This window comes from Neofelis nebulosa, chromosome 1 (genome assembly GCF_028018385.1).
Source record: "Neofelis nebulosa isolate mNeoNeb1 chromosome 1, mNeoNeb1.pri, whole genome shotgun sequence".
In the NCBI taxonomy this organism is placed as follows: domain Eukaryota; kingdom Metazoa; phylum Chordata; class Mammalia; order Carnivora; family Felidae; genus Neofelis; species Neofelis nebulosa.
The window spans coordinates 27589319-27614618 of NC_080782.1; the positions used below are offsets into that span (position 1 = coordinate 27589319).

At 44.1% G+C, this 25300-nt stretch overlaps 2 protein-coding genes across 3 annotated transcripts in view; one reads left to right on the top strand and one right to left on the bottom strand.

The window, feature by feature from the left end:
• Positions 1-8099: 8099 nt before the first annotated feature.
• On the top strand, positions 8100-11249 carry RXFP3 (relaxin family peptide receptor 3). Its single transcript, XM_058716876.1, has one exon. It carries the CDS (start codon positions 8738-8740, stop codon positions 10112-10114), a length of 1377 nt encoding a protein of 458 aa, XP_058572859.1. The 5' UTR covers positions 8100-8737; the 3' UTR covers positions 10115-11249.
• A 1537-nt stretch (positions 11250-12786) lies between these two features.
• Positions 12787-25300, bottom strand: part of SLC45A2 (solute carrier family 45 member 2) — a 34002-nt gene continuing 21488 nt past the window's right edge. For both annotated transcript variants that reach the window (XM_058716901.1, XM_058716892.1), the window contains exons 4-7: positions 22738-22881; positions 21929-22052; positions 17366-17580; positions 12787-15038 (exon numbers count right to left, since the gene is read on the bottom strand). In XM_058716901.1, the coding sequence (XP_058572884.1) occupies positions 14817-15038; positions 17366-17580; positions 21929-22052; positions 22738-22881 (705 nt within the window). In that variant the 3' untranslated portion in view covers positions 12787-14816. The remainder of the gene's footprint in view (positions 15039-17365; positions 17581-21928; positions 22053-22737; positions 22882-25300) is intronic.

Below are 25300 nucleotides of genomic sequence, written 5' to 3' on the forward strand. Positions count from 1 at the left end.
GAGGTGATTAGTCCATGAGAGTGGAAGCCTCATGAATGGGATTTGTGCCATTCATGTGTGCTCTCTCACCCCTTCCACCACGTGAAGACACAGCAAGAAAATAGCCGTCTGTGAAGCAGAAAGCAGGCTCTCACCAGACACTGACTCTGTCAGTGCCTTGATCTTGGACTTCCCAGCCTCCAAAATTGTAAGAAATGAATTTCTGTTGTTTACAAGCCACCCAGTCTATGGTATTTTTGTCATATCAGCCAAAACAGGCTAAGACATTGAGAGTGCTCCAATATTTAGAGTTCCAGGAAATAAAGAAAAATCAGCACAGGAAACCAAAGACTAGGCAACAAAATGAGAATGGAGAGTGTGGTATTTGCAAAATCAAGTGAAAAACGTTTTCAAGGAGGCATTGTTATTCATTAGCTCAAACTGAGGTAAGGACAAGAGAAGAGTCCAGGCTTTGCATACTCAGTTGCACAGAAGAAAAAAATGGAAGAGAAAGACCAATGATAGAGTTTGGTTAACAAACAATAATTCCATCCACTAATAAACGCAGTTCAACCAAGGTCTTTGGAATCTGACCAGATCAGAACTTCTTTCATGGAAAGTGGTGTCAGGAAGGTATGAAAATACCAAGGAATGGTCACAATCCTAGTTTACTGCACTTTTAATATTCTCCTAACCCACGGAGCTCAATACAAGCCCATGAATAGCCTGGGCTGGCATTCTTCTCAGAGAAGCAGGAGAGCAGCTGAGTGTCAGGGCTTCTGCCAGGCTCCTGTCAGGGCCACAGCCCCGATATTCATCACTGCTTTCTGGTATCCTCCTGGGGTCATTGAGAGCAGATCAGCCATGCCCCAAAGAAACTTTGAAGTGAGTAAATGAGATTTTGCTCAGGTGGCAATAAGGATATACCATAATAATACCCTTTCTTTTGCTTTATTGAGGTACAATTGACATACAATAAACTGCATATGTTTAAAGTGTACAATTTTATGCATTTGCATGGATATACACACCTGTGACATCATCACCACAATAAGTTTTGACATATGTGTGTGTGCACTTGTGCGTGTGTGCTAGTGTGTGTGTGTCAAACTAGAAGATTCCCCCGTCCCTTTGCAGTCCCCTCCTCCTGTCCCTACTTGTATGACCTCCCCCCAACTCTCCTGCTGTCTCTGGAGACTCATTAGCAATTTCTTGAATTACACATAAAGGGATTCATACAGTATGAACTAATTTTTGTCTGCCTTCTTTAACTCAGCGTAATTATTTGGATATTTTGTGTCCCAGTACTCTTCTCCTTTTTATTTCTGCATAGAGTCCCATTGTATGGATCTACCACCGTGGGTCCATCCATTTACTTTGTCACTAACTTATCTGTTGACCATTGGAAAAGCTATGGAGATAAAACTTGGTAACCGACACCCAGCCTAAGCTCAGGCAGATGCATGCATACCACCAATTCCTGTTAAAGATCTTTCCTTGAAACTTATGAAGCAAGGCCCCTAAGTCCTCCAACAATTTCATTTCAACAACTCGTATATACTTCTCCTCATGATAAAGTGGCTCTTAAGGATATACATGAAAATAACAAAAAAACAGCTTTGAAGTTAACCCTGGATAAAGATAAAGCTTCTCTTCATGGTTTTGCACTTTTATTTTTTTATTTTTTTTTCATGGTTTTGCACTTTTAACATAGCTTGCCTACACTGCCAGACAGAGATGTAGGTTATCTCTACAGCCACAAGATGAGTATCTGCAGCACTTTGAATCTTCAGAGCATAGAAAGCCAGACTCTGTGCTCTCGGAGACACTTTCACGAAGCCCAGGGGGCAGCTGGCCAGGTGCTAAATGCCTCTGCGAGCACCTTTGTCTACCTTGGCCACACTCTCCAAATGTTGCCTGCCAGTATTGCTTCCTTGGCAACAAGAAGTCCTCCTCTGTTGCTTCCTAGCCTCTCTGAGTGTAGCAGATAACACCGACTCACACTATTAGTTGATTGTTTGCTGTCCTATTAAATCTACACCAAGTCTCCTGAGAGGCCTCCAAGAGCAAAGGGCTCTATTGATTCAGCCACTGCTTCCTGCAGTAAAGCAGTGGCTGTGGTCAGATTAAGGTGCTATGATTCATCTTTTGAAGGTGAGAGGACTGATATGTATATGGATAAAATTATGGAGTCTTTGAAACCCAGTGTGAGAAAATGGAGTACACAGGATATGTTTATTGAATGCATGGGTTCGTATGTAAGGCAGAGAGAACCCTGTGAAAGACTCAGAAAAAGAACTGATGTTATCAGTGTTGAGTTAGAAAGCAGGCAGCCAACCTGAATTTCATGCAGTGAGAGTTAAGTTAATGAATCTCATGATTCCTTGTAATTGACTTTCCACTTGATTGTAAACTGTGGGCACAAGGGCTATGTTTTATTTATTACTGCATTTCCCTCAAAGATAAAAAGGACGAATAAATATTTGATGTGAGGGTGGATGGCTGGGAGACTCAGTGGGGAATGTTCTGGGAATAACCTGCTTTGAGACCCATGGACACATCTCTCTATTAAAGAGTTGGCTTCCTCTCTTAACTCCCACCTGGAGTTGGGAAACAGATTCTGGTTTTAGTATTAGACTGCTCATTCCTCTCTTTGCCCTCAGAAATAAATATTCTCCTTTGTGAATATTCTGAAAGCCCCCTGAGCAACCCCACCTTGGGCTGCTCTGCTCTTCTCTTGGGACCTCCTCCACCCACCTCTGTATGAGCCAACAACTAGAAGGTTAATCCCTGATATAGCAGAGGCTGTCTGCATATTTCTGCTCTTATCTTTACTATTCCCATACTTCTTCTTTCTTTGGAATGAAAGTATTTATCGTCCTCTAGTATTTTGAGTTTGAAGCTAGATGTTTAACCTTTCTTTTTAAAAATATGCACTTACAGCTATAAATTTCCATCTAAGCACTGTTTTGATTACATCCCACAGAATTTGATGCCATATTTTACTATGATTTATTTTAAACTCTTTTATACTTTCTTTTATAACATTTTATATTTTAGTTCGTCTTTAATCAGGGTTGTTTAAAATATGTGACCTAATTGTGAAACATTTGAGGACTTCTAGTAATCATTCTTTTGTTGATTTCTAGTTTAATTCCACTGTGCTTAAAATACATGGTCTGTATGATTTCAATCCTTTGAAATGTGTTGAAACTTGAGTTTGGCCCAGCATGTGGTCTATTTTGGTGAATGTTCTATGTGTATTTGAAGGAAGTGTGTGTTTTCTGGTTGTTGAGAATAGAGTGTAGAACTTACCCTTAGGATGTGCCTCTTTGGGGGTTTGGACTAAAAGCCTGGACTGCTTACTTAATATTCCCTTCCATTTTACTAGGCTTTAACTTCAATCTTTATTGTCCCAGCACTGTGTCGCTGTTGAGATATCGACTCAGTTGAGTAGGTCTTCAACTCCTGTTTCCTGCTGGGTATTGTGACAACGTGCCCTATTGTGGTAGTCAGCTTTTAAGATAGTCCCAATGATCTCTGCCGCCTAGTAATCATATTCCTGTATAACTCCCCTCTCCCTGAGTGTGGACTGGACTTATTGACTGGCCTCTAAAGAAGGTGATGTGGCAGAAGTGATAGGAGTGCCACTTCTTTTACTAGATTATAAAAACACCATATAGATTTGATGCCGATTCCTCTCCCTGCCCCCCCGCCCCCACCCATTACCCTGCCAGAACCCAGCTGCTATATTGTGAAGCAACCCTGTGGAGCATCTCACAGAGTGAAAGATCAAGGTCTGCCAACAACCTTGTGAATGAACTTAAAGGCAAATTCCCCTCTCTACTGCTAAATTAATTAAATAAGACCACAACCCCAGCTGATAGCTTGACTGCAACCTCATGCTAGACCTTGACCCAATGACACTATGCCGTGCCTGGGTTCCTGAACTACACAGACTGTTATTTTAAGCCATAAAGTTTTAACATAAATTATTATTCAGCAAGAGATACCTAACACAGAGAGAAATTGAAAAATAGAAAGAAGTAGGTAGATTCAGGAATTTGGGGGTTTTGTTTTTGTTTTTGTTCTTGAGAACATGCTACCAAGACCTGCTACATTGAGTTCAATTAAGTATAAGGGAAAATGAGAGGTAAAGAATTACTCTTGGTTTTTTTAAAAATTTTTTTTAAGGTTTTTATTTTTATTTTTGAGACACAGAGAGACAGAGCATGAGCAGGGGAGGGGCAGAGAGAGAGGGAGACACAGAATCTGAAGCAGGCTCCAGGCTCTGAGCTGTCAGCACAGAGCCTGATGCAGGGCTCGAACTCATAGACTGTGAGATCATGACCTGAGGTGCAGTCGGACACTTAACCGACTGAGCCACCCAGGTGCCCCTACTCTTGGGTTTTTAGTTTGAATGGTTATGTGAATAGTAATGCCATTTACTAAGATTGAAAAATCTGAAGGAAACCAGCAACCATGTTGAAGCATCAAGTAACAGTTGGATATGCAACTCCAGAGTTCTGGGGATAAAAGGCTGGAAATCAGATCTGGGATGATAGTAGTATTAACCTCACTTGTGAGTATTAGGTGAGATAATGCAGATAAAAACCTTTGCACAGTGGACACAGTTGTTACCTGTAGTGGGTATAATTGTGTCCCCTAAAAAGATATGTTCAGGTCCTAGTTCCCAGTACCTGTGAATGTGACCCTGTTTGGAAATGTAAATATATAACTTTTGCAGATTAGGATGAAGTCATATAGGATTAGAGTAGACGCTAATTCAGTGACTGGTGTCCTTATATAGAGAGAAGACAGAGACACAAAGATACACACAGAAAGGAGAAATGCCATCTGAAGACAAAGACAGAGATAACAGTGATACTGTTATAAACCAAGGAATCAACATAGACTCACCAGAAGTTAGGAGAGAGGCATGGTATGTTTTCTCCCTCAGAACGTCCAAGGAACCAACTCTGACAACACCCTGATTTCTGACTTCTAGTGTTGAGGATTTTGAGATAATAAATTTTTGTTCTTTTAAACCACCCATTTTGTGATAATTTGTTACAACAACCGTAGAAAAATAATAGTTTCCAAATAAATGTGAAATATGAATGGTTATCATTGCTTTTATTATTATTATTATTCTTGTACCATTGTTGTTTTTGTTGTTTTATATCCAAACACCTAACAGATTGATTTGTGCATATTAGGAATTCAATTCATAATTTTGGTAGAATAAAATTCTATGCTATCTTCAGACTGAAAAGAAATAATTCAGAGCGAAGATTATCTGCACATATTCCAAAGGAATCTTGAAAGAATAGATTCTTTTCTCTTTTACCTGAAAACCCACTTTTCTTTGTAGAATCCCAGACTCAAGAATTTCAGATTACATATCTTCTCTCTAACCTGACTCCTGTAATTTCCTGTCTTCTCATTTAGATCCAGCTGAAGTGTTTCCATCTTGCTACAGTCTGCCCAGAACAAACTATCCATGTGATACCAGGCTCCCTCAAACTCACATCCTAGCCTTTACTAACTTGTTTGTCATATATTACATTATTTGGATTATGATCTTGTATAATTAAATGATACTTGACCACCACTGATACGTTTCTCTCCTTGAATTTTTTGGATGATGTTTGAGAAAAATGTGGCCCATATTTTTAGGATAATGGGTCTAAAATGTCTTTAGTTAGTGTTGGAAAAGAACTTCTTTGAAAAGGGATTTTTGCTTCCATAACACAGGCTTAGTTAAGTGATACTATAAATTGCTGTACATGATCTCTGGTTCATTTTCAGAGAGCAGATTCAGAAATGAATATTCTAGCCTTAGAAGCATTCTGGCTGAATTCTTGGAGAGTCGCACTTGGGACAGCCTCTCCCGAGGGCTCAGTCTGAGATGTGCTGTCTGACATACCACAGGAGCACATGGCCCTCTCAGTCCCACAATGAAGCAAATGTCATTGTTGGACCCAAATGTGATTTTAAGGAAACGTGCCAAGACCTCTTTCTCTTCCTTTGTTTCCAATCTTAGGGTGTGATAAACCACCACTGGACATTAATTACTTTTGGGGACTTAATATTTTTTTACCTGGAAAGTTAGAAAAGAAATAAAAGTCCAGATATTCCCAAACGTAGAAAAAAATTAGTATCATCTGGAAGAATGCATTTAAGTTGTAGAGTCTTGGGGCACCTGGGTGGCTCAGTCAGTTAAGCGTCCAACTCTTGATTTCAGCTCAAGTCATGATCTCACAGTTCATGAATGCAAGCCCCACATTGGGCTCTGTGCTGACATCTCAGACCTTACTTGGGATTTGGTCTCCGTCTCTCTCTCTGTCCCTCCCCCAGTTGCTGTCTATCTCTGTCTCAAAATAAATGAAAATAAACTTAAGCAAATGTACAGTTTTGGATCCTTTTCCAAATCCACTGAGAATCAGAATCTCTGGGCCAGCATAGGGCTGGGAGGAGAGTTGCAACTTAAATTTTTAGCAAGCTCCCCACCTGACTCTGATGCCACCTACTTAGCATCTAGCCTCAGAATATTTAAAAACTGTAATTCCTTCCATATACAGGTGTGAAAAACAAGGCAAAGGATTGTCAGAGTATGCCATAGGCTTCCTCATTTTTCAATAGCACCTTGAAATATTTTTTTAACTTTTTTTTTAAATAAAGGAGAGAGAAAAATTTGATGGAGAAAGAATTAGTAAAACATGAAGTGAAGAGTGAGCTTAAAGATGAGGATACTAAAACAGAGATAAGAGGTGTCCACAGAGGCAACTTGTGGATTGGGAACAATAATCAGAGCTGGGCTGAACTTCTCCAGATTAGAGCTGTTCAAGGTGGTTGGTTTTGATTTGTTTTTTACTAAAGCCCTGACGCCCTCTAGCCGGCAACTGGAGAAGTCCAGAGTGTATAGGGAAGCATGTTCTCTGCTTGGAACTGGGTTCTTGCTTTGGAATCCAGATTGTTTCAGTTTCCCTTCATATGGTTTGGGTACCACGTTTCTTTTTTAACTATTTTACTATCTCTGCTGCTTTAAAGCCACATCCTCTTGATCTCTGTAAGTAAAGTTGTGAACTCCACAGAAGAGAGGACAATTATGCTTAACATATTTTTGTCTCAGTTTAGGCGGGGACAGTGCAGAAAACATTTCAAATTTCTTAATTTCACCCTAAGAAGTATAATTTACATTGAGCAGTTGAGCTGGCATTTAAATAAACTGCGATTTGAGAAGTAATTCAAATGGTTTACACTGGTTCCCCTTGCCAAAGTAACTTAGAAGATTCCTCAACATTTACTTCCATTGGTCTGAAAAACACCTGCTAAAGAGTTTTGATTATAATCATAGTGAAAGTAAGGGGCTGGTGGTCCAAAAACAGCCTCATAGAATCCCCTATTTCAACTGCATCAAGGTAAAGAGAATGCATGTGAGTAAGCAATTTGTGAAAGAGCTTTGGGCTGAGAGCTGGACGGGAAGTATCTAGTGTCTGTGAAGTCAGCTCCCCAATTGTATACTCTCTGCCTAACTTCAGTTCTTAGTACATACCAAAGGCAGAGGGCAACACTTGAACCTATAGTTCTGTTATATGAAGAAGCTTTGAAAATCGTGACAATCACAGACACCAAGTAAAGTGGTTAGATAATTAAAGAAGGGGACGTGGAATTTGTGTTTATCCAGTAAAAGCCCATCATCTGACTTGGGGTCTGGGCATGAAAAGAGGCCACTACCGTTGCTTTTAAAAATAAAAATGGGTAGGAGATCTTGAATTTTTAGAACCATCTTTCATCGAATGGTATCATTTCAAAGATAAAGTGAGAGTAAAGGAGAAAGAAAGAAATTCTAATACCTGTAGTTATGTTTGGGAATAAACAAGAAGAAGGGAGAGCAAATCAAAGCCGACTTTCTCCAGAAACATAGGAAAATAAAGGGTTACAACCATCTCCTTCTGAAACTTTGAAGAGGAACAGGAGAATCTTCTGGTGGGCTCTCCCTGCCGCCCACCGCTTCCTCCTTCCCGAAGCGGGCGTGGCGAAGTTCAGCACCTCGGAAAGCGCCCCCTCAACTCGCGCGGGGGTTTACGCATGCTCCCTGGGAGCCCGCAGCCTAGGTTTTGCGGGTGCGAGTAGAATTCCGGTGACAGCGGCTGACAACTCACTGGGAGCTGACAACAGCGGAGAGGTGGAGGCGCAAGGCTGGGAGGATGACTTCGAAAGACCTCCGGAGAGTCAGAGCGAGATAGATGGAACTCCCCTCTCTTTTTCCTCTCAAAGGGCAAAAACCTCGTCCAAGCTGCAGCAGCAAAGGAAACCGACAAAGGTATTTGAAAGAGAAGGAGCGGGCCCCCAATAGAGGTCCTGAGGGGTAGGGTGGGTATAGCCTAGTGCCCAACAAACGCAGTGCGGGAACGTCTGGATCGTACAGCAAGGATCGTCCGAGCTCAGCCAGAGAATCCTTGGACGCCCACCGCTCGCCTTCGGAGCTGCGCTGCTCGGTTCTAGAACTCCGCTCCAGAACAGACACGGAGACCAACTCTCGCGCCCCAACGCCGCCGCGGGCCAGAGAAGCTTTTGGCACCCAGTACCCAAGAGCTATGTGCAACCGCTGCCTTGAAAGCTCCCACGAACGCCCTGCGCCCTCGCGGGGACAGAACCCCCAGCGCGTTGGACTCGCTTAGGTCTTGAAGTCCTCCTGGAACATGACCTAGAGGCACCTGTGCCTGCAGGTACCTGTGCCACGGCAGTCACTATGAAGAAGGCGGCTGGCGGAGACGAGCTCGCAGAACTCTTCAGTATGATCCCGTACCTTCTGCAGGCGGCCAACACCAGCGGCAACGCGTCGCTGCAGCTTCAGGACTTGTGGTGGGATCTGGGGCTAGAGCTGCCTGACGGCGCGGCGCCGGGGCATCCCCCGGGCACGGGCGGGACAGAAAGTGCAGACACCGAGGCCCGGGTGCGGGTCCTCATCAGCGTGGTGTACTGGGTGGTTTGCGCGTTGGGCCTGACCGGCAACCTGCTGGTGCTCTACCTGATGAAGAGTAAGCAGGGATGGCGCAAGTCCTCCATCAACCTCTTCGTCACCAACTTGGCGCTGACAGACTTTCAATTCGTACTCACCCTGCCCTTCTGGGCGGTGGAAAACGCTCTGGACTTCAAATGGCCCTTCGGCAAGGCCATGTGTAAGATCGTATCCATAGTGACATCCATGAACATGTACGCCAGCGTCTTCTTCCTCACCTCCATGAGCGTGGCGCGCTACCACTCGGTGGCCTCGGCTCTTAAGAGCCACAGGACCCGAGGGCACGGCCGGTGCGACTGCTGCGGCAAAAGCCTGGGGGGCAGCTGCTGCTTTTCAGCCAAAGCACTGTGCGTATTGATCTGGGCCTCCGCCGCGCTGGCCTCGTTGCCCAATGCCATCTTCTCCACCACTATCAAGGTGATGGGCGAGGAGCTGTGCCTGGTGCGCTTCCCAGACAAGTTGCTGGGCGGCGACAGACAGTTCTGGCTGGGCCTCTACCACTTGCAGAAGGTGCTGCTAGGCTTCGTGCTGCCCTTGTGTATCATCAGCCTGTGCTATCTGCTGCTGGTGCGCTTCATCTCCGATCGCCGAGTGGCAGGGACCGAAGGAGGAGCCTCGGCTGGCCGGGGCAGCCTGGCCGCAGCCAGCGCCCGGAGACGGTCCAAAGTCACCAAATCAGTGACCATCGTGGTCCTATCATTCTTCCTGTGTTGGCTGCCCAACCAGGCGCTCACCACCTGGAGCATCCTCATCAAGTTCAACGCGGTGCCCTTCAGCCAAGAGTATTTCCTATGCCAGGTATACGCGTTCCCGGTGAGCGTGTGCCTGGCTCATTCCAACAGCTGTCTCAACCCCATCCTCTACTGCCTCGTACGCCGCGAGTTCCGCAAAGCGCTCAAGAGTCTGCTGTGGCGCATCGCGTCGCCCTCTCTCACCAGCATGCGCCCTTTCACCGCCACCACCAAGCCAGAGCCCGAAGATCAGGGGCTGCAGGCCCTGGCACCTCTCCACCCGACCGCGGAGCCTGACCTGGTCTACTACCCGCCTGGCGTGGTGGTCTACAGTGGGGGGCGCTACGATCTGCTGCCCAGCAGCTCCGTCTACTGACTCAGCCCAGGGTGCGCAGTCACCGCAAAGTGGCCTTCCCCGGGTGGGGAAAGAGGAGAGCGGATTAGGAGATGCTGGGCGCCCGCCGGATCGAGAGGTAGGAGGGACGAGGATAGGGAGGGGCGCAAGGGAGCCGCCACTGAGAAGACGAGGGGGCTGTCTCCGGGGAGGGAAGGCTTCCAGACAAGGTGGAGAGAGGAAGCTGGCAAAGGGGCCCGGGTCAGCATCGCAGAGCCAAGCCACCAGCCCGCGTCCCCCTTCTCTCCCCCCACACAACTTCCTCTCCTTAGGCTGTCAACACTGGGCAGGGTAGGGACGCCCAGAAGCGGAGAAAGGACTCAGGAATGTAAAGAAATTGGGGCGCGAGGAAGTGGGGTTCAGCCAAGTGGTGCGCAGGCAATTTAGCGCATTTATTCCAGCGACTTTTATGGAGCTCTTGAAAGGGTCCTAGCGACGCGTCCAACTGGGGGAGCCTCCCACAAAACCTTTCCTTCGCGCCTTGGCAGGCGAGACCGCCGTAGCGCCGTCTGACTTGCGGCGTGGCTGCGCAGAGAGCCCGGTTTGGGAATAAGAAACTTTTTCGGAGTTGGAAGAAAGTAGTGACGGTCTTGATCCACATTCAAGAGAAATGCACCGCGAGAGAGGCATCTCCCGTGAGGCCATTGTATCATTTACCATCGCGGACGGGGGAGTGGGTACGCGGGAGCCGGGCCGCGACTCTGCGCTCAGCGGTCACCTGAGACAAAATACTTGCCCGCAAACGCCGCGAGCGATTCGCTGGGGAGTGGCGTCCTTGAGGGAGGGAGCGGATGCATTGTGATTAGAGGGACTGAACTGAGACCTTTTCAGGCTCTCGCCTCTGAAGGAAAAGGGGAGCTCACGTGCTCCCTTAGTAACCGAGCAGGAAGAGAGGGCGCCAGGTGCCGGAAGCCTGGACTTCCCAGTTCCCCGGGGAGCGGCGTGGGTACTGGAAACCCTGTGTGCTCCTTTCTGCGCGCGGCAGGTGAGCTGTGCCCTGGAGCAACTTGAAAAGGTCTGAGTAAACACGCTACTGGGCGTGGGGACTTTTCTGTAGCCTCTCCTCCTTCACTCTTTGGGACTCCGGGTGCCCGTTTGATAGAGGCTCTGGACCAGCCTGTAGAGGGTCGGCACCGCCAGGGCTTCTGTAGGCTCAGGACAGAAAACTAAGAGATGCTGTAGAAATGGGGGAGCGGGGCGGGGGGGGGGAGGGGTAAGGGAGACTTCTGGAAACCAAACTCCTAGAACCAGATTTCAACAGGAGGCGTGAGGTGGGAAAGGGAATGGAAGACTCGAGTAAAATCTATCCCAAAGGGAAGAGAGTACAGAGAGCCTATTCTGAGGGGATCATCACAATTTCTGCTGAGGGGTTCTCTCTTTCTCATAATATTGAGAAGACAAGGTGGGGAGTAAGACTTTCCACAGGATACTGTGGGACTTCAAATGGCTCTTTGGCCAAGTTCCATTCATTCTAAGGAATGCTCTGCATGGTGAGCGTGAATTACAAATTCTTCCTTAACCACCAGGCAGTCTATGGGACCATCTCTGAAGAATGACACGTTTCTTAAGACAATTCTGTCCTGGTCACAGCAATTTAGTCCTTTCTTGAGGCTGCTTAGAGAATAGGGATCAAACATCAGCCTACCCATCCAACTGCCAGTTTGGACAGAGGTGCTACTGTTCTCTTTGGGTGATCTAGTTTGGGGTTAAAAAAAAAAAAAAGCAAACCTGGCAACTTGGGCATCTATTGTTGTGGTTCTTTCACAATAAATAATCATTATACAAACATGTCTGCTTAAATAGCCTCTCAAACTAAATCTTTTTGTACTTTTGTTGGAAATGTCCTGTATTGTCTGAGATTTCAGGCTCAGTGGGAACACCTGCAGCCCTAGCATCCCTCGTCCTGCATTCTGTAACACAACGCAATGTAATTACTAAGCATTCATAGCTTTGCCACAAAAACGAAAGCTTCCTGATCTCCTCAATCCTGAGCAGTCCTGAGAAGTTAGCTTTTTAGAAAACCAAATAATGCTTTTGTTTTAAAGTAGTCAAATAGGGATGCCTGGTTGGCTCAGTTGGTAGAGCATGTGACTCTTGATCTCTGGGTTGTTAAGTTCAAGCCCCACCTTGGGTGTAGTCTACTTAAATAAATAAATAAATAAATAAAGTTGTCAAATTAGTCTTTCTTTGTTCTTTAGGAAGAAAAAATATTGATACTGATATCGAATAGCAATTGCTATTATTAGCTATTCGAATAGCTAATAAAAACTGAACGGCAACCCCCTCCAAGTCCCCAAAAACAAAATAACCAAGCAAGAAACACCCAGAAAGAACAAACAGTAGTAGCATGGCAGTGTATCCATGTATAATGCTGCTATTAGCCTCTCGTGGAGAGATTCTCTTTGTTACAGGAACTTGCCATTTCAATTTTGACAATAAGATACTGGGTTGGTTCAGGTTTTTAGGGAAGTATGTTGAAGGGTGTGCTTCTGCCGTGATGGGCCCTAGAAAAATAGAAGGGGCTAAGGGCAAGGCCTTCATGAAAGAACTTTGTGAAAAGAATCCACTTGTCCCCATCCAAACTTGAGGGCTTCTGAGAACATGGCTAGAGAGAGCCAAGACTATGACTTCTGTTTACCACAAAGACAAAAAAATAAACCAGGAAATGGCCAAATTTATTTTATTTTTTTGAATGCCAGTTGTGTGCCAAGCCCTGTACTGGGTGCTGAGATCACACACATCAACTAGACACATTACCGACTTGTATATTTAGAAGGAGACACAGCCTTGTACACAAGGCAACTAGGTCATGGAACAGTGAGTTGAATCTCATAATAAGGCTAAAAGAAAGTGCTATGGGAATACAGGGGGCAGAAAGCTTGGTTCTGCTGGAGGATAAGAGACTTCGTTATCAAAATAGTATATGAGATGGACCTAGAAATATGGGTACAAGTTAAATGGGCAGGGATGGCAATTTAGACAGGTAGTGGGGACACAGGACATTTGCAGCTGAGGGAAAGCAGTGATTAAAGGTTTGAGGTTGGAATGTCAGTTGCATGGTGGGGGAAGCAGCAGACAAGGCAGTTTGGCTTTCCTTTCTCCTACAGGATTTCCTGGGATTTCTGATCCGAATTTAGGTGTCCCTGCATTTGCTTTATTTGTCTGGGAATAGAACATTACTGTCCGAGAGAAACAAGAGAACAAGTATACTGAGAACAAGTACTTGAGTGCCTAAAAGTGGTTAAAGGCTTTTAAAATTGGATTCTATCCACTCATTCAAACCTGAGTGGAGTTAAGAGAGCAGAGTGTTTGAATATCCAAGTGTGTGTGTGAGTGCATGTGTGTGAGGGGATTTAGGGGTGGTGGTGAATGCATGCCCTAGCTCCTTTCTTCATCCCAGCAGCCCATCCAGTCCTTCAGCTGAAAAGAGCTTCCCTTGCCCTGTCCTTGGCCAGAGACGACTACTTTTAACTTCTTGGGGTCCAGGTAAGATGGTCCTTAACTGCAGGTCCTTCCTACCTCACCCATTCATTGATTTCAAAATCTTCAATCACCAGAACAGTCCTTGGAGAAATGGTCAGGAAATAAACATTGAAGTCTGCAAATAATTCTACTTTTAAACTTTGCAGATGCCAAGGACAGGTGAATTACAAGGGAGGCGTTTCTTTTATAACACAGGGTTCTGGGTCACATGGGGTCCTCTGAGCATTTGCTCATCATCATCCCACAGTATAGGCTAGAGAGCAGGTTTCTCCCTGATCACTCCTCTGAGTCAGTCATGACCTCGCCACTCTACGATGGATAACGTGAGAGGGAGAGGGAGGAAGGAAGATGGAGTGTTTTTGAGTGTTGACTATCTCATGTAATTTACTGAATACCATACTGAAAATGGAAACCAAAAACAAAACCAGTGGAGCTGTATGGGGACAGAATGGTGGTCAGTGGACCAGTTGTTCACCCTCGGGATGGTGAGACTGACTGGGAGCTGTGGCTGCCGCTGCCCAGCATCACAAGGGCATGTATCACCCAGAAAAGATCAAAATTCACAATCTGAGGTATGCTTTCTACTGAATGTGCACTGCTTTCCAACTATCGTTAAGTAAAAGAAGATGAAGGAGAAGGAGAAGGAGAAGAGGAAGACGAATTGTAATTTGATCCATTGTATTGTAAGCCAGGGACTGTCTGTATGAGTAAATGAAGTATGAATTAAATATGAGTAAGCTAATATCATAAATCATCAGCAATATTTTGAGTATTGGTGAAATAATGAAAAGTATGACCCTCCGATTAAATATAGACCTCTGGTTAAGCAAAAAACAACACATGATAGAATAAACACCATTGTCCTGTGTAAAATTAGTCGGCTTCTGGCGTTTTGTCAAGGCCTGGAATGTCCTGAGATGCAGTAGGAAGGCGCATAGAGGCGCCATCTCCCACAATTAACCTTTGCCACCGGTGAATGGAGGCAGAGCCCAGTCTTTCCCGAGATAGATGATGTCTAAAATAAGGAAACTGCTGTGCAGAGGTTTGGCAGAAAGTGAGGTGCAGGCAGATCACTGTAGCAGAAGTCATAATGCAGGGCAGCCAATGGGCAGACCCCAAAGCTGCAGAGCCAGAGGACAGACTGATTTCCTACCATGCCCTTCACTGTGTTGGAGGTTAGGGATGATGTCTCCCTATTGACCTAATCCACATATCTTACGAAGAGAGCCACAAAACAGCAGCCGATCATGGCCACCACAGAGGCTGTGATTACCACAATGACGCTCCCAGCCTTGTTGACCAGGAAGCCCAGGCCACCTCCAACCAGGATCTGAGCCAGCTGCACCATGCAGGTGAGGACCGCGCAGTCCAGGCCCTGCCCTCTCTCACTGCCGTCCAGACTCCCTCCCGGGGTCTGCTGTCTCTGCAAGGGAAACACAGGAACACATTTAATCTACGCGAACAGTACTTTAGGGCAGAGGTCAGCACACTATTTCTGTGAAGAGCCAGATAGGAAACACGTTCAGCTTGTGGTTCCCATGGTCTCGGTCGCAAGCACACAGCTCTACCATTGTAGTGTGAAAGCAGCTACAGTAAACACACGAGTTGGCGTTCCAATATAACTTCACAGACATTGGTATTTGAATTTCATGTAATTTCCACTTGTCACAAACGTTATCCTTCTACTGATTTTCTTTTTAAAATTTCATTTAAAAATATTAAGAGAATTCTTAGCTCATGGGCTGTACAAAAACAAGTGGCAAGCCACATGTGGTCAATGAGGCATAGTTTGCCAACTCCTGATTTAAGGTCACCGAGAAGCTCCAAATTCGTGCCTGAGGCTGTTTTTCCTACCTGCCACCTACCTTCAATTCTCCTGTTAGTGCCCATGAAGGTTAAATGATTAATATATGCAAAATTATCTCTTCCTAAGAAGTCAATAAATAAAATGGAATGGAAACTCAATACATACTCCCTTCCTTCCCTCCTTAGTGTTAAAATTTCAAATATGTGTAGAAGGATGTTGAATCCCAGATCTACACAGGAGAAACAACATAAAAAAAAAAAGTCAGCCTTTCAATATGGTCAATATGCGGCCTGAATCGGTTGATAATGTCGCCACTTATTGGGTGTATTCTTTATGCTAGGCCTGTGCAAGATTCTTTGGCATATGTCGCTTCACGTCTTCCTTCCCTCCTCCCTGGATGCACGTATTACCATTATCCCCATATAACAGCAATAATACTAACTACCTTTTTTGGAGTCTTTGCCAGGTGCTAGGTAGGCATCACGCTAGACAGACCACCTGCACTATCTTGTGGAGTTTCATTTTCCAACAACTCTATAAGGTGGGCATATTATTCCCATTTGCTTGATGAGGAAGCTCAGGCTCTGAGAGTTTGAATGATAATTCCTATACTAGTAAGGTTAAAAAACAAAAGCATTGTGCAGAAAAAATGCACATTATGCTTTGCATAAGACAGGGAAAATAAGAAAACAGATTCATACTTGTCTGATTTTCATTTTAAAATACTGGAAAGATAAACAAAAACCTAGTAAGAGTGCTTACTTGTAGGTCCCCTGGGGGGAAATGGGGAAATGAGTAGGTGGGAGCCACCTGTCAGTGTGTATGTGTATATTGTGTATATTGCTGTGATTGTTGAACCATGTGAACATATTGCCTTCTCTAAAAATGAACTCGTTCTAAGTGATATTTAATAAATAAATGGATGACTTCCCCAGTGTTGCACAACTGCAAAGTAGGGGCAGCAGGATTCGAACCCAGGTTTCTCTGAATGCAAAGCTTGTGTGTTTTTGCCCTAGCTTTCTCCTAGGAGGTTCTGTTCTTTGTGATAACTGTCTCTTTAACAGCAAAACCTGTGTGTGCATCGAAACGTTAGTGACAATGTTTGCCAGGGGATGAGAGCAGCCACGGACTCTAATTTGGAAGGTTTTAACTCCTAGCGCAACTCTGCCCTGCGGCATTGGTCAGAACAAATGATAGAGAAGACTGGGGTTGCCCGGGCACATGAAAGGGTCCAGTGTTTTTGCAGCTTCCTGCTGGGATGGATTAAGCTTTATTTCTTTAGCTTTTATACCACTACTCCAGGTAAGGAAATGTAAGTCTATTCTCATGGAGAAAAAGTGACATGTTTTGAAAAGAAGAGGTGGTAATCTTAAAGCAGAAAGATCCCACCCACTGTTTTTTTAGGGCAGCCTGGTGCCTTCCCCTCCATCCTGAGCTCCAAAGGCAGAGAAAGGCAGCCAGGGAGTGACCACCTGCAACCCCAGCTTTCCTCCCTGTGCCCAGGGTCTGACTTACTAAAACCTGGACTCCAAGGGAATGTGGGCTAGGAATTTCCTACCTTTAATCAATAACTCCACCACTGCAGCCATTGGGAGTGGGGGACCCAGAAATGCTGCAGGAGCACTGGACATTGGGGCCGTTGTCAGAATCCCCAGGGTCCCCTTTCTTTGTGTGATTGTAGGCTGGTTTCTCAGCATTCCTGAGCCCCCTTTTCTTAATCAAATAAATGAGAGTAGCAGTACCTGCTCCCCTGTTCTCCAGGTACACAGGGCTTCAGAGTGAGGAGGAGGGTGTGGGCTAGGAAGGTGGTCATGCTTCGACCGCACCGTCATTACATTTGGCTGGGCATTTGAGAGCTCCTGTTTTAAGACCCTTGTTTCCAGCCCTGCCCTACACTTTCCTACCAAATACCCCCAGCCTTCAGGTGAGGTTCAATGACGCACCTTCTCTTCTTGCTCCTCGCGGTGGTACTTGGCAATGAGGTTAAAGGGCACAGTGTACAGAGTGCTGGACATCACACCAAACGAGGTACACAGAGCCAGGGTGGAGTAGACATTCGGGAAAAGTCCAATAAATCCTGTCCCCAGGCCAAATAGCAAATACCCCATGAAGTAAAGACCCTTTAATCCAATGTAGGATACCAAAGATTTCTGAAAGTCTGTGGGGAAAAGAAAGAGAGAAATTGCAGCTGACGGTGTCAGTGATAATTTCAGACAATCCTTTCTTTTGAAGATTCACTTTTTTTAGGAGCCTTCCTCTGATACTGAGTCAGGAACAAAAGAATCTCCTTATCTGTGCTTAAAAACAGCTGGCTTTTGGAATCAGTCTTAAATCCTGTGCATACAGAAGAGCTGGAAATTGCCTTGCTAGGTTGATCTTGTTTTCCACAGGGAGGGACCAGGTGCTGTTCAGCAGGCAGCTGAATACCAGCGGGATGCAAAGAAGTGGAAAAGCCCATTTTGGCTATGGGACTGTGGGGGCGCAAGACATGGAAGAAAAGTGGGGTCCTTCTGGTTTACAGCAGTCTAACCTAACAGGATACAAACAACAATCCAGGCGTATCTTGGCCCCACAGCCTCAAGTCAGACTGGAGGAAACTGAAACAACCAAATTTAAAGAATGATCCAGGTCATCTGGTCCCTTCACTCCCATCTGAAGGCCGTCTGCACACCTGGGAAGGAAGTGAAGGATGCCCTTTATCTAAAGACAGGTTCCCTGACTTGCCAACACTTCCCAGGCTGGTGAGGGGCTCTCACCACACCCAGAACCTATCTCCCCATTGCTGGCTCCCTCACACTCGGTCCATTTCCGTAACTTCTCAAAACCTCAGCTTCCTCATCTAAAAAAACCCCAAGATTAATAAAGCCCTTCTTTGAGGTTGTCATCAGGATCAAATGAGATCCGATGCTTATGACATCACTTAGCCCAATGCCAAGCACAGAGAAGACATCCGGTTAATGGTGACTATTGTTATTGCAACAAATACACGCTTGTCTGAAGATCGTTGTCTCTTAACGTGGTTCCCCTCCCAGTCAGTAAACTTGGCTTGCTCATAAAAGCGTTGTAGTAGATTAGTAGAGTTCATTTTTAAAAATTGAAGATTCCGTTTTAAAATGTTTTACTGAGGCGCCTGGGTGGCTCAGTCAGTTAAGTGTCCAAGTCTTGATTGTGGCTTAGGTCATGATCTCACAGTTGTGAGATCGAGCCCTGATGTGGGCTCCATAGGATTCCATCCCTCTCGCTCTGCCTGTCCTTCTCTCTCCCTCTACCTCTCTTTCTCTCTCTCAAAAAATAAATTTTTTAGGGGCGCCTGGGTGGCTCAGTCGGTTAAGCGGCCGACTTCGGCTCAGGTCATGATCTCACAGTCCGTGAGTTCGAGCCCCGCGTCCGGCTCTGTGCTGACAGCTCAGAGCCTAGAGCCTGTTTCGGATTCTGTGTCTCCCTCTCTCTGACCCTCCCCCATTCATTCTCTGTCTCTCTCTGTCTCAAAAATAAATAAACGTTAAAAAAATTTAAAAAAATAAATTTTTTAAAGGTTTTACTATGTTTTCCAACACGGTAGGAAAATTCCCTTAGAAACCTTGATCTTTCTTTTTTAAATAGCTGTTCCCAATCCACATGTTCCCTATCTTTTCCCTGCCCATTCTACTGGAACCCATGAATCCAGGGGGTGAATGATAGAGACCTCAAATGTGTCTATTCAAGAACAAAATTTTCCATATCTGTTGGAAATAATGGTTGGATTTAATTCACCTAGACAAGAAATCTAATCTGTATTACATTTAAATCAATTATGGAAACTAAACACTGTCTCAGGTCATCTGATGGAAGTCAGAGCTCTGAAAACGACAAGTGGGAAACGTTGTTTCCTCTATTAAATCCGTACCATCCCTAGAAGGGCTGCTGTCAAGGTTGAGAGTGAAAGCTGTAGAGAGCTAGGAGAGTTCCTGTTTGCTTCATGATTACGTTTATACAAAAAAATGTAACCTAGGTGCCTCAGTACCTAAAAGACACCATCAGTATTCACTGGGGAAATGCTCTCAGCCAAGTATATAGGACAGCCAAGAAAAAGGCAGAGAAGCACAAAGAGATATTTGGAAACATAAGTAACTTCAGTACAAAGACGTCAGGCAAAAAATCCTCTATTCATGAAGAGACTCAATAAGTGTAAGGGCCTGATACCCAGTCGTGGTTACGTCTTCATACTATGTCTTTCATCAGTACTGGAGGGAATGACTGATTTAAGCACCCACTATGAATAGTAGCGTATGATATGAAAAATTGGCTATATTTCAGTATTCGATATTGCTATTTTCATGGATCTAAGTGTGCTTGCTATGTAAAAGGAACCTGAAAATACCATATCTCACCCTCCACCTCAGCAGCCAGAATGCCCTGCCAAACTCCGTCTGGATAGAAATTCTGGGTCTGCATCTGATGTTATATGATGAGTCCAAAATACAGGATGTACTCTGGAATTAAAGGAAATGATTGATTCTGCCCAGGGTGTTTTGGAGTGCAGAGGGAAAGAACTTGGAAGATTTAACAAGGTCATATTGGAGCTGAGTCTAAAAGCTTGAGTAGCAGTTGTCTAGATGTGGAATTACAAAGAGCATCTGGTAGAAGGAAAAACCAAAAGCAGTTTGAAAAACACAGAGCTGAGAAAGTCTGTGTAGTGAGTCTTCAGGGGGAGTGAATCTGTGTGGGAGTGACAGAGGTCAAGGTGTAAACCAGACCAAGCTGAAAATCATGGAATGCCAGGCTGAGGACTTTGACTTTATCTTATGGGCATGGAGAGACCCTGAAGATCCTTAGGGCTGGTTGGTATTTTATAAATAAAATTTTAGTTCTAATTCAAGTGAAAGGGATCCCATAGATCTACACATTAACATAACTTTGGAAAACTATTCAAATAATCGTTTATTGTATACAGAGCTTTTAACTCAAAACGGCCTAAAAAATAACATGCATTTTAATTTTCAAATACCTAAGAGTAGCTCCTAATGGAATGGTCCTTAGTAGGGATTCTTTGAGAAAAAAAAAAATATTTTTAAATGTCACAAAACTAAAATGCTAATTACTTGTGGAAAATTGGGCTCCTCTTACAAGAATGAGGTGGTATAAATAGTCCCCCCACCTCTTGATAGCACAAAGGGATTGAGATGAATAACTTATTAGTCCCTTTTAGTCTAATGCTCTCTGATTCTATTTTAAGTACTTGAAATCTTCCTCCTGGAATTTTCTTAGTTCATTCACCCTAAAGGGAAAAAAAGGAGTTTTGCTAAAGAAATATAACTTTTAAGCCACCATTATTTGGTTATCATAAATTTTAAAATAATAAATTTTATGGTTTCGTGGTTATGGGACTCATGAATTCCTTATATGTTTGTATTAGGTCCCCTTTTCCCACTCGTGCTATATTTTGAAGATATTTTTTTGATCTTGAAGCAGGTTTCCTAATGTATTATGGCTGGTTGGAGGCCAGATCAGGTGTCATTATACACATTCACTCTCTTCCCCCTCAGGAAGCACACTTCAGTGGCAGAATGAGTGCCCCCTGGGAATGGTGACAGGGATTGTCCATCACTTCCCCCTCTCCCACCTGGGCCATAACCCTGCTATCCCCTGGGTCTGCCCAAAGCCTAGAGCTCTGAGTTGCAGGCCAGCTACTCTCCCCACAATCCAGGAGGAGCTTCCATTATTATTAGAAGCCCAATTTCTACTCCAAATGGGGGACCTGCATACCTTTTATCAGCCATATTATTTCACTTAATTCAATGTATACAGAGCTTGGAGATTTCCATACACATTGGCAGGCACCACATGAGACTAAGGTTATAATACATTAGTTTGGGGTTGTTTAAAACCAATCACAGCAATCTCTTTGTTTGCAGTGTCCTTACAGCTGAAACTTAGCTAACGGGGGTTAATGGACTCCAGTCCCTGTGGAAAGCTGGTACCTTAGGAAAAAAGTTGTCATCTTCAATCCTTGAAAAGTGCTCCTGTGACATTTCACCCTGCCTACCTGAGCTAAGCTAACATTTTGCATGTTAATTCTGTCACCCAGCATTTTAAGCATCCTTCCTATGTTCAATCATTTATAGTTCTAATAAACATATCTGTGAAACTCCACCAGTGATCTTACTCCAGTAGAACACTAATCAATACTCACTGCTAATCGATACTCTCTGCTGGGACTCTAGCCCTTGTCCATACAATACTTCTCCATCTTGTTTACAAGGTTTCCTTTTATTTTCCAGGGAACTTTGATCAGGTTCCCATAGATTCCAAGGAAAAAAGTGATCAATGAGAAAAACAACATAGAATTCAGTATGGAAAAGGATACTTCATGTGGTCCTTTCTAAGGGACTAGTCTTTCCTGATCTCCATATATTTATCATGAATCTTGTATTTTAAAGAGCAAAAAATAAATACAGAAATATAAAGTCCAAGATTCTTCTAGACCAGAGCCCTTTAGAAGATACCCTCAGGAAGAAGAGACTTACAAGAATAAAGTGAGGAGAACATGGAATTGATGCACAAGCCCCAACATCCAACCTCGACCCCTCTTTCGTAGATGAGAAACTCTGTGGAGTTGTGTGCAGCATAGGGATCCCCATGGTACACAATCTGCAAGAGATATTTGGGGCTGTTGAAATGCAAACGCAGTGTGGTAGGGACCCCTTTCCATGTGCTCTGCTTCTCCATCTCTAGGGAGTGGCAGTCCCTGCCCAAAGGGCCCTTCCCAGGACACAGAGCTCATTCTCCCATGACTACATCACCCCTTTCATCCTTTTATACTTCTACTCAAGGACCATCAGGAAGTCCTAATGCCATCAAGTCTAGACAACATCTCCCTAGATCATTAACACCCTTCCTTCCATGTAACATCTGGCCCGCAGCTGACTTAGACAACCCTGTCCCCCTTCTGGTACAGCCAACAGGCTTCTGACTCATCTCTGCACATGCCATTCCTATAACTGCTTGAATTATTTTCTCTCTTCTCTCTTTCTCCAGTTCCTATTCACCTTTCAAGGCCTGGATTATACTGTGTCTCTTCTATTATGCCTGCCATGACCACTGCAGCTCACATTGATTCTTTCTTCTTTGTTGTATTTGATCAAGTACTGGTCCCATAGAGATGTCTAGGGTGTAATAACTTGTCTCTGGGACCTGTCTACAAGGCAGCTCTTTGAAAGTACTCCTTCTCACACTCTTACTGTGCCCATCTTAGGGGTTAGCCCAGAAGGCACTCAACAGGTGCAGAATGAAGGATTAATGTGCAAGTCAGTGAGTGTGTGCACACATTTATTACCTGGCCCATGAAATCCGTGAAGAAGAGCATGTTAGACAGGAAGGCAGTCCATCCAAAGAGGTGGCTGATGCAAAGACAGCGGTAGTGGGGAGGCATATTCACCAGCTCCCTCAGCAGTGATTTCATGGTCATTGCCTTCCTAGTCTGGAAGAAAACATGAAACAGGTGTGACCTTCAGTGCAGACATGCAGCCAGCTGTGTGAGCCAGAGCACACAGCCATGTTACATATCTGTCAGTTGACTACCTCAGGGTCACGCTTTCTGGTCATGGCACCGAGGTATCCATGGAGAGGTCTTATAGGTGGGGTCTGTTAATTGTGTGTGGATATTTAGCAGTTTCAGGTCCAGAAGAGGCTTTGGAGACCTAAGGGTAATGGAACTGAAAATGGGGCTTGCTTTGGGTCAACATGCAAGAGATATCTAGCATCCTATCTTTGAATGACAGAACCACTGCACATGGACAGAGCTCACAGACCTAAGCTAGCCCCGAGATTATTATAATTCTTAGATTTCTTGACTCTGAAAGTGTGATAGACCAAATTCTAAGATGGCCCCATGATCTCTGTTTCCTGGTGTTGCATGGCAGAGGGATTTTGCAGAGATAATTAAGGTTACTAATTTGTTGACTTTGAGTTAATCAAAAGCAAGATTATCTGGGTGACCCTAACCAAATCACATGAGCCCTTTAAAAAGCAGAGAGTTTTCTCCAGGTGGGAGCAGAAGAAGAAGCCAGAGTTTCAAACACAAGCAGTGTTGGCTTTGAAGGTGGAAGGGGCCACACGGAAGGGACCTGAGAGTGAACTGTAGGAGACGACAGTGACTCCTGGCCATTAGTCAGCAAGAAAACAAGCACCTCAGTCGTACAACAAGGAATTCTACCTGAATGAGGCTCAGAAACTGATTCTTCCCCAGTTGAGCCTCAAGATGAGACTGCACCTCCATTAACACCTTGATTTCAGCCTTGTGAGACCCTAAGCAGAGAACCCAGTGGAGCCCACCCAGACTCCTGACCTACAGGACTGTGAGATAATAAATATGGCTTCAAGCTGCTCAAGCTGTGGTAATTTTCTAGGTAGCAATACAAAACTAATACAGAGCCAAACAGTTCCCTGTTCTTGACCAAGTATCTCTTCTCAGTTTATTTCCCTGGATCTTGCGATGAGTCAGCACATATAAATGAGCCCTATGTGGAGTCAGAAGTGAAAACAATATGGAACACACACACACACACACACACACACACACTGAATACACATGCCCATATTCTTTAATTTAGACTTAAATTATGTTAAAACCAGAAGCTACACTTTCTTTTTGTATCAGAAGCCTTGAGAAAATGAGAATTTTGAACTATTGACACAACAGTTTTGAATACAAAGAGTCAAACAGCCTTTAGCATCTAGTTATGTAAGAGAAGAAAGAAAGCTTGAGAATATTGAGCAGTCAGCTGCCCTGAAGACACTGAGACTATAAACATCAATCATTGTGGGGTGATGGGTCTTTCTTGTCATATCTTTATTTAATCTGAATCTTGACATAACGAAATTGAGTCCTGGCTAGTTTATTTATAAGATGGTCTCTGGGGAATTTCTATTTTCACTATAACAAAATATTGTTTTTATAACTCTACACTTTATATGATAATGCTTTTTACTTCTTTGTTGTGGAAAATTATATTTACTCATTGTAGGTTTGTTGTATAAGTTGACTTTTTAAGTTGTCAATTTGGTAGTATTTAATCAACTAACCATGACTGAACTGATTTTCTTATACAGTCATCCCCACCCTTATCCATAGGCAATACATTCCAGGACTCCCAGTGCATGTCTGAAATTGCACATGGTACCGAAACCTGTAGACTATGTTTTTTCTTATACATACGTACCTGTAATCATGTTTAATTTATAAATTAGGCACAGTAAGAAATTAACAACAATAGCTAATAATAAAATAGAACAATTATAATAATATATGCTAATAAAAGTTATGTGAATGTGGTCTCTTTCTCCCAAAATATGGTATTGTGTTATACTCACTCTTCTTCTGGTGATGATGTGAAATGATAAAATGCCTATGTGATGAGATGAAGTGAGGCGTGGTGACATAGCATGAGGGCTACTACTGACCTTCTGACGATAAGTCAGAAGGATCATCTGCTTCCAGATGGCAGCTGACCACAGGTAACCGAAACGTGGAAAGTGAAACCGCAGTTAATTGGGGACAACTGCACTTAATCGGTATTTAAAAAGTATAGGCATTCCTTTGGAATTAGAAAAAAAATAACTGTTTTTGCATGTAAAATATGGTAACTGTTAAAATAAATGTTTACTGTAAAAGAAACTCAGTGCAGGATTGTTACTTTTTAGTAACCACAGGAAGATAAAGGGGTGCCTGGCTGGCTTAGTTGGTAGAGCATGTGACTCTTGATCTCAGGGTTGTAGGTTCAAGCCTCCTATTGGGTATAGAGGTTACTGAAGAAATTAAAATATGAAATAAATAAGATAAAATAAAAAGCCTGGGTTTCATGCCTCAGACTGTGATTTATTTTTACTTTCCCTGTTTT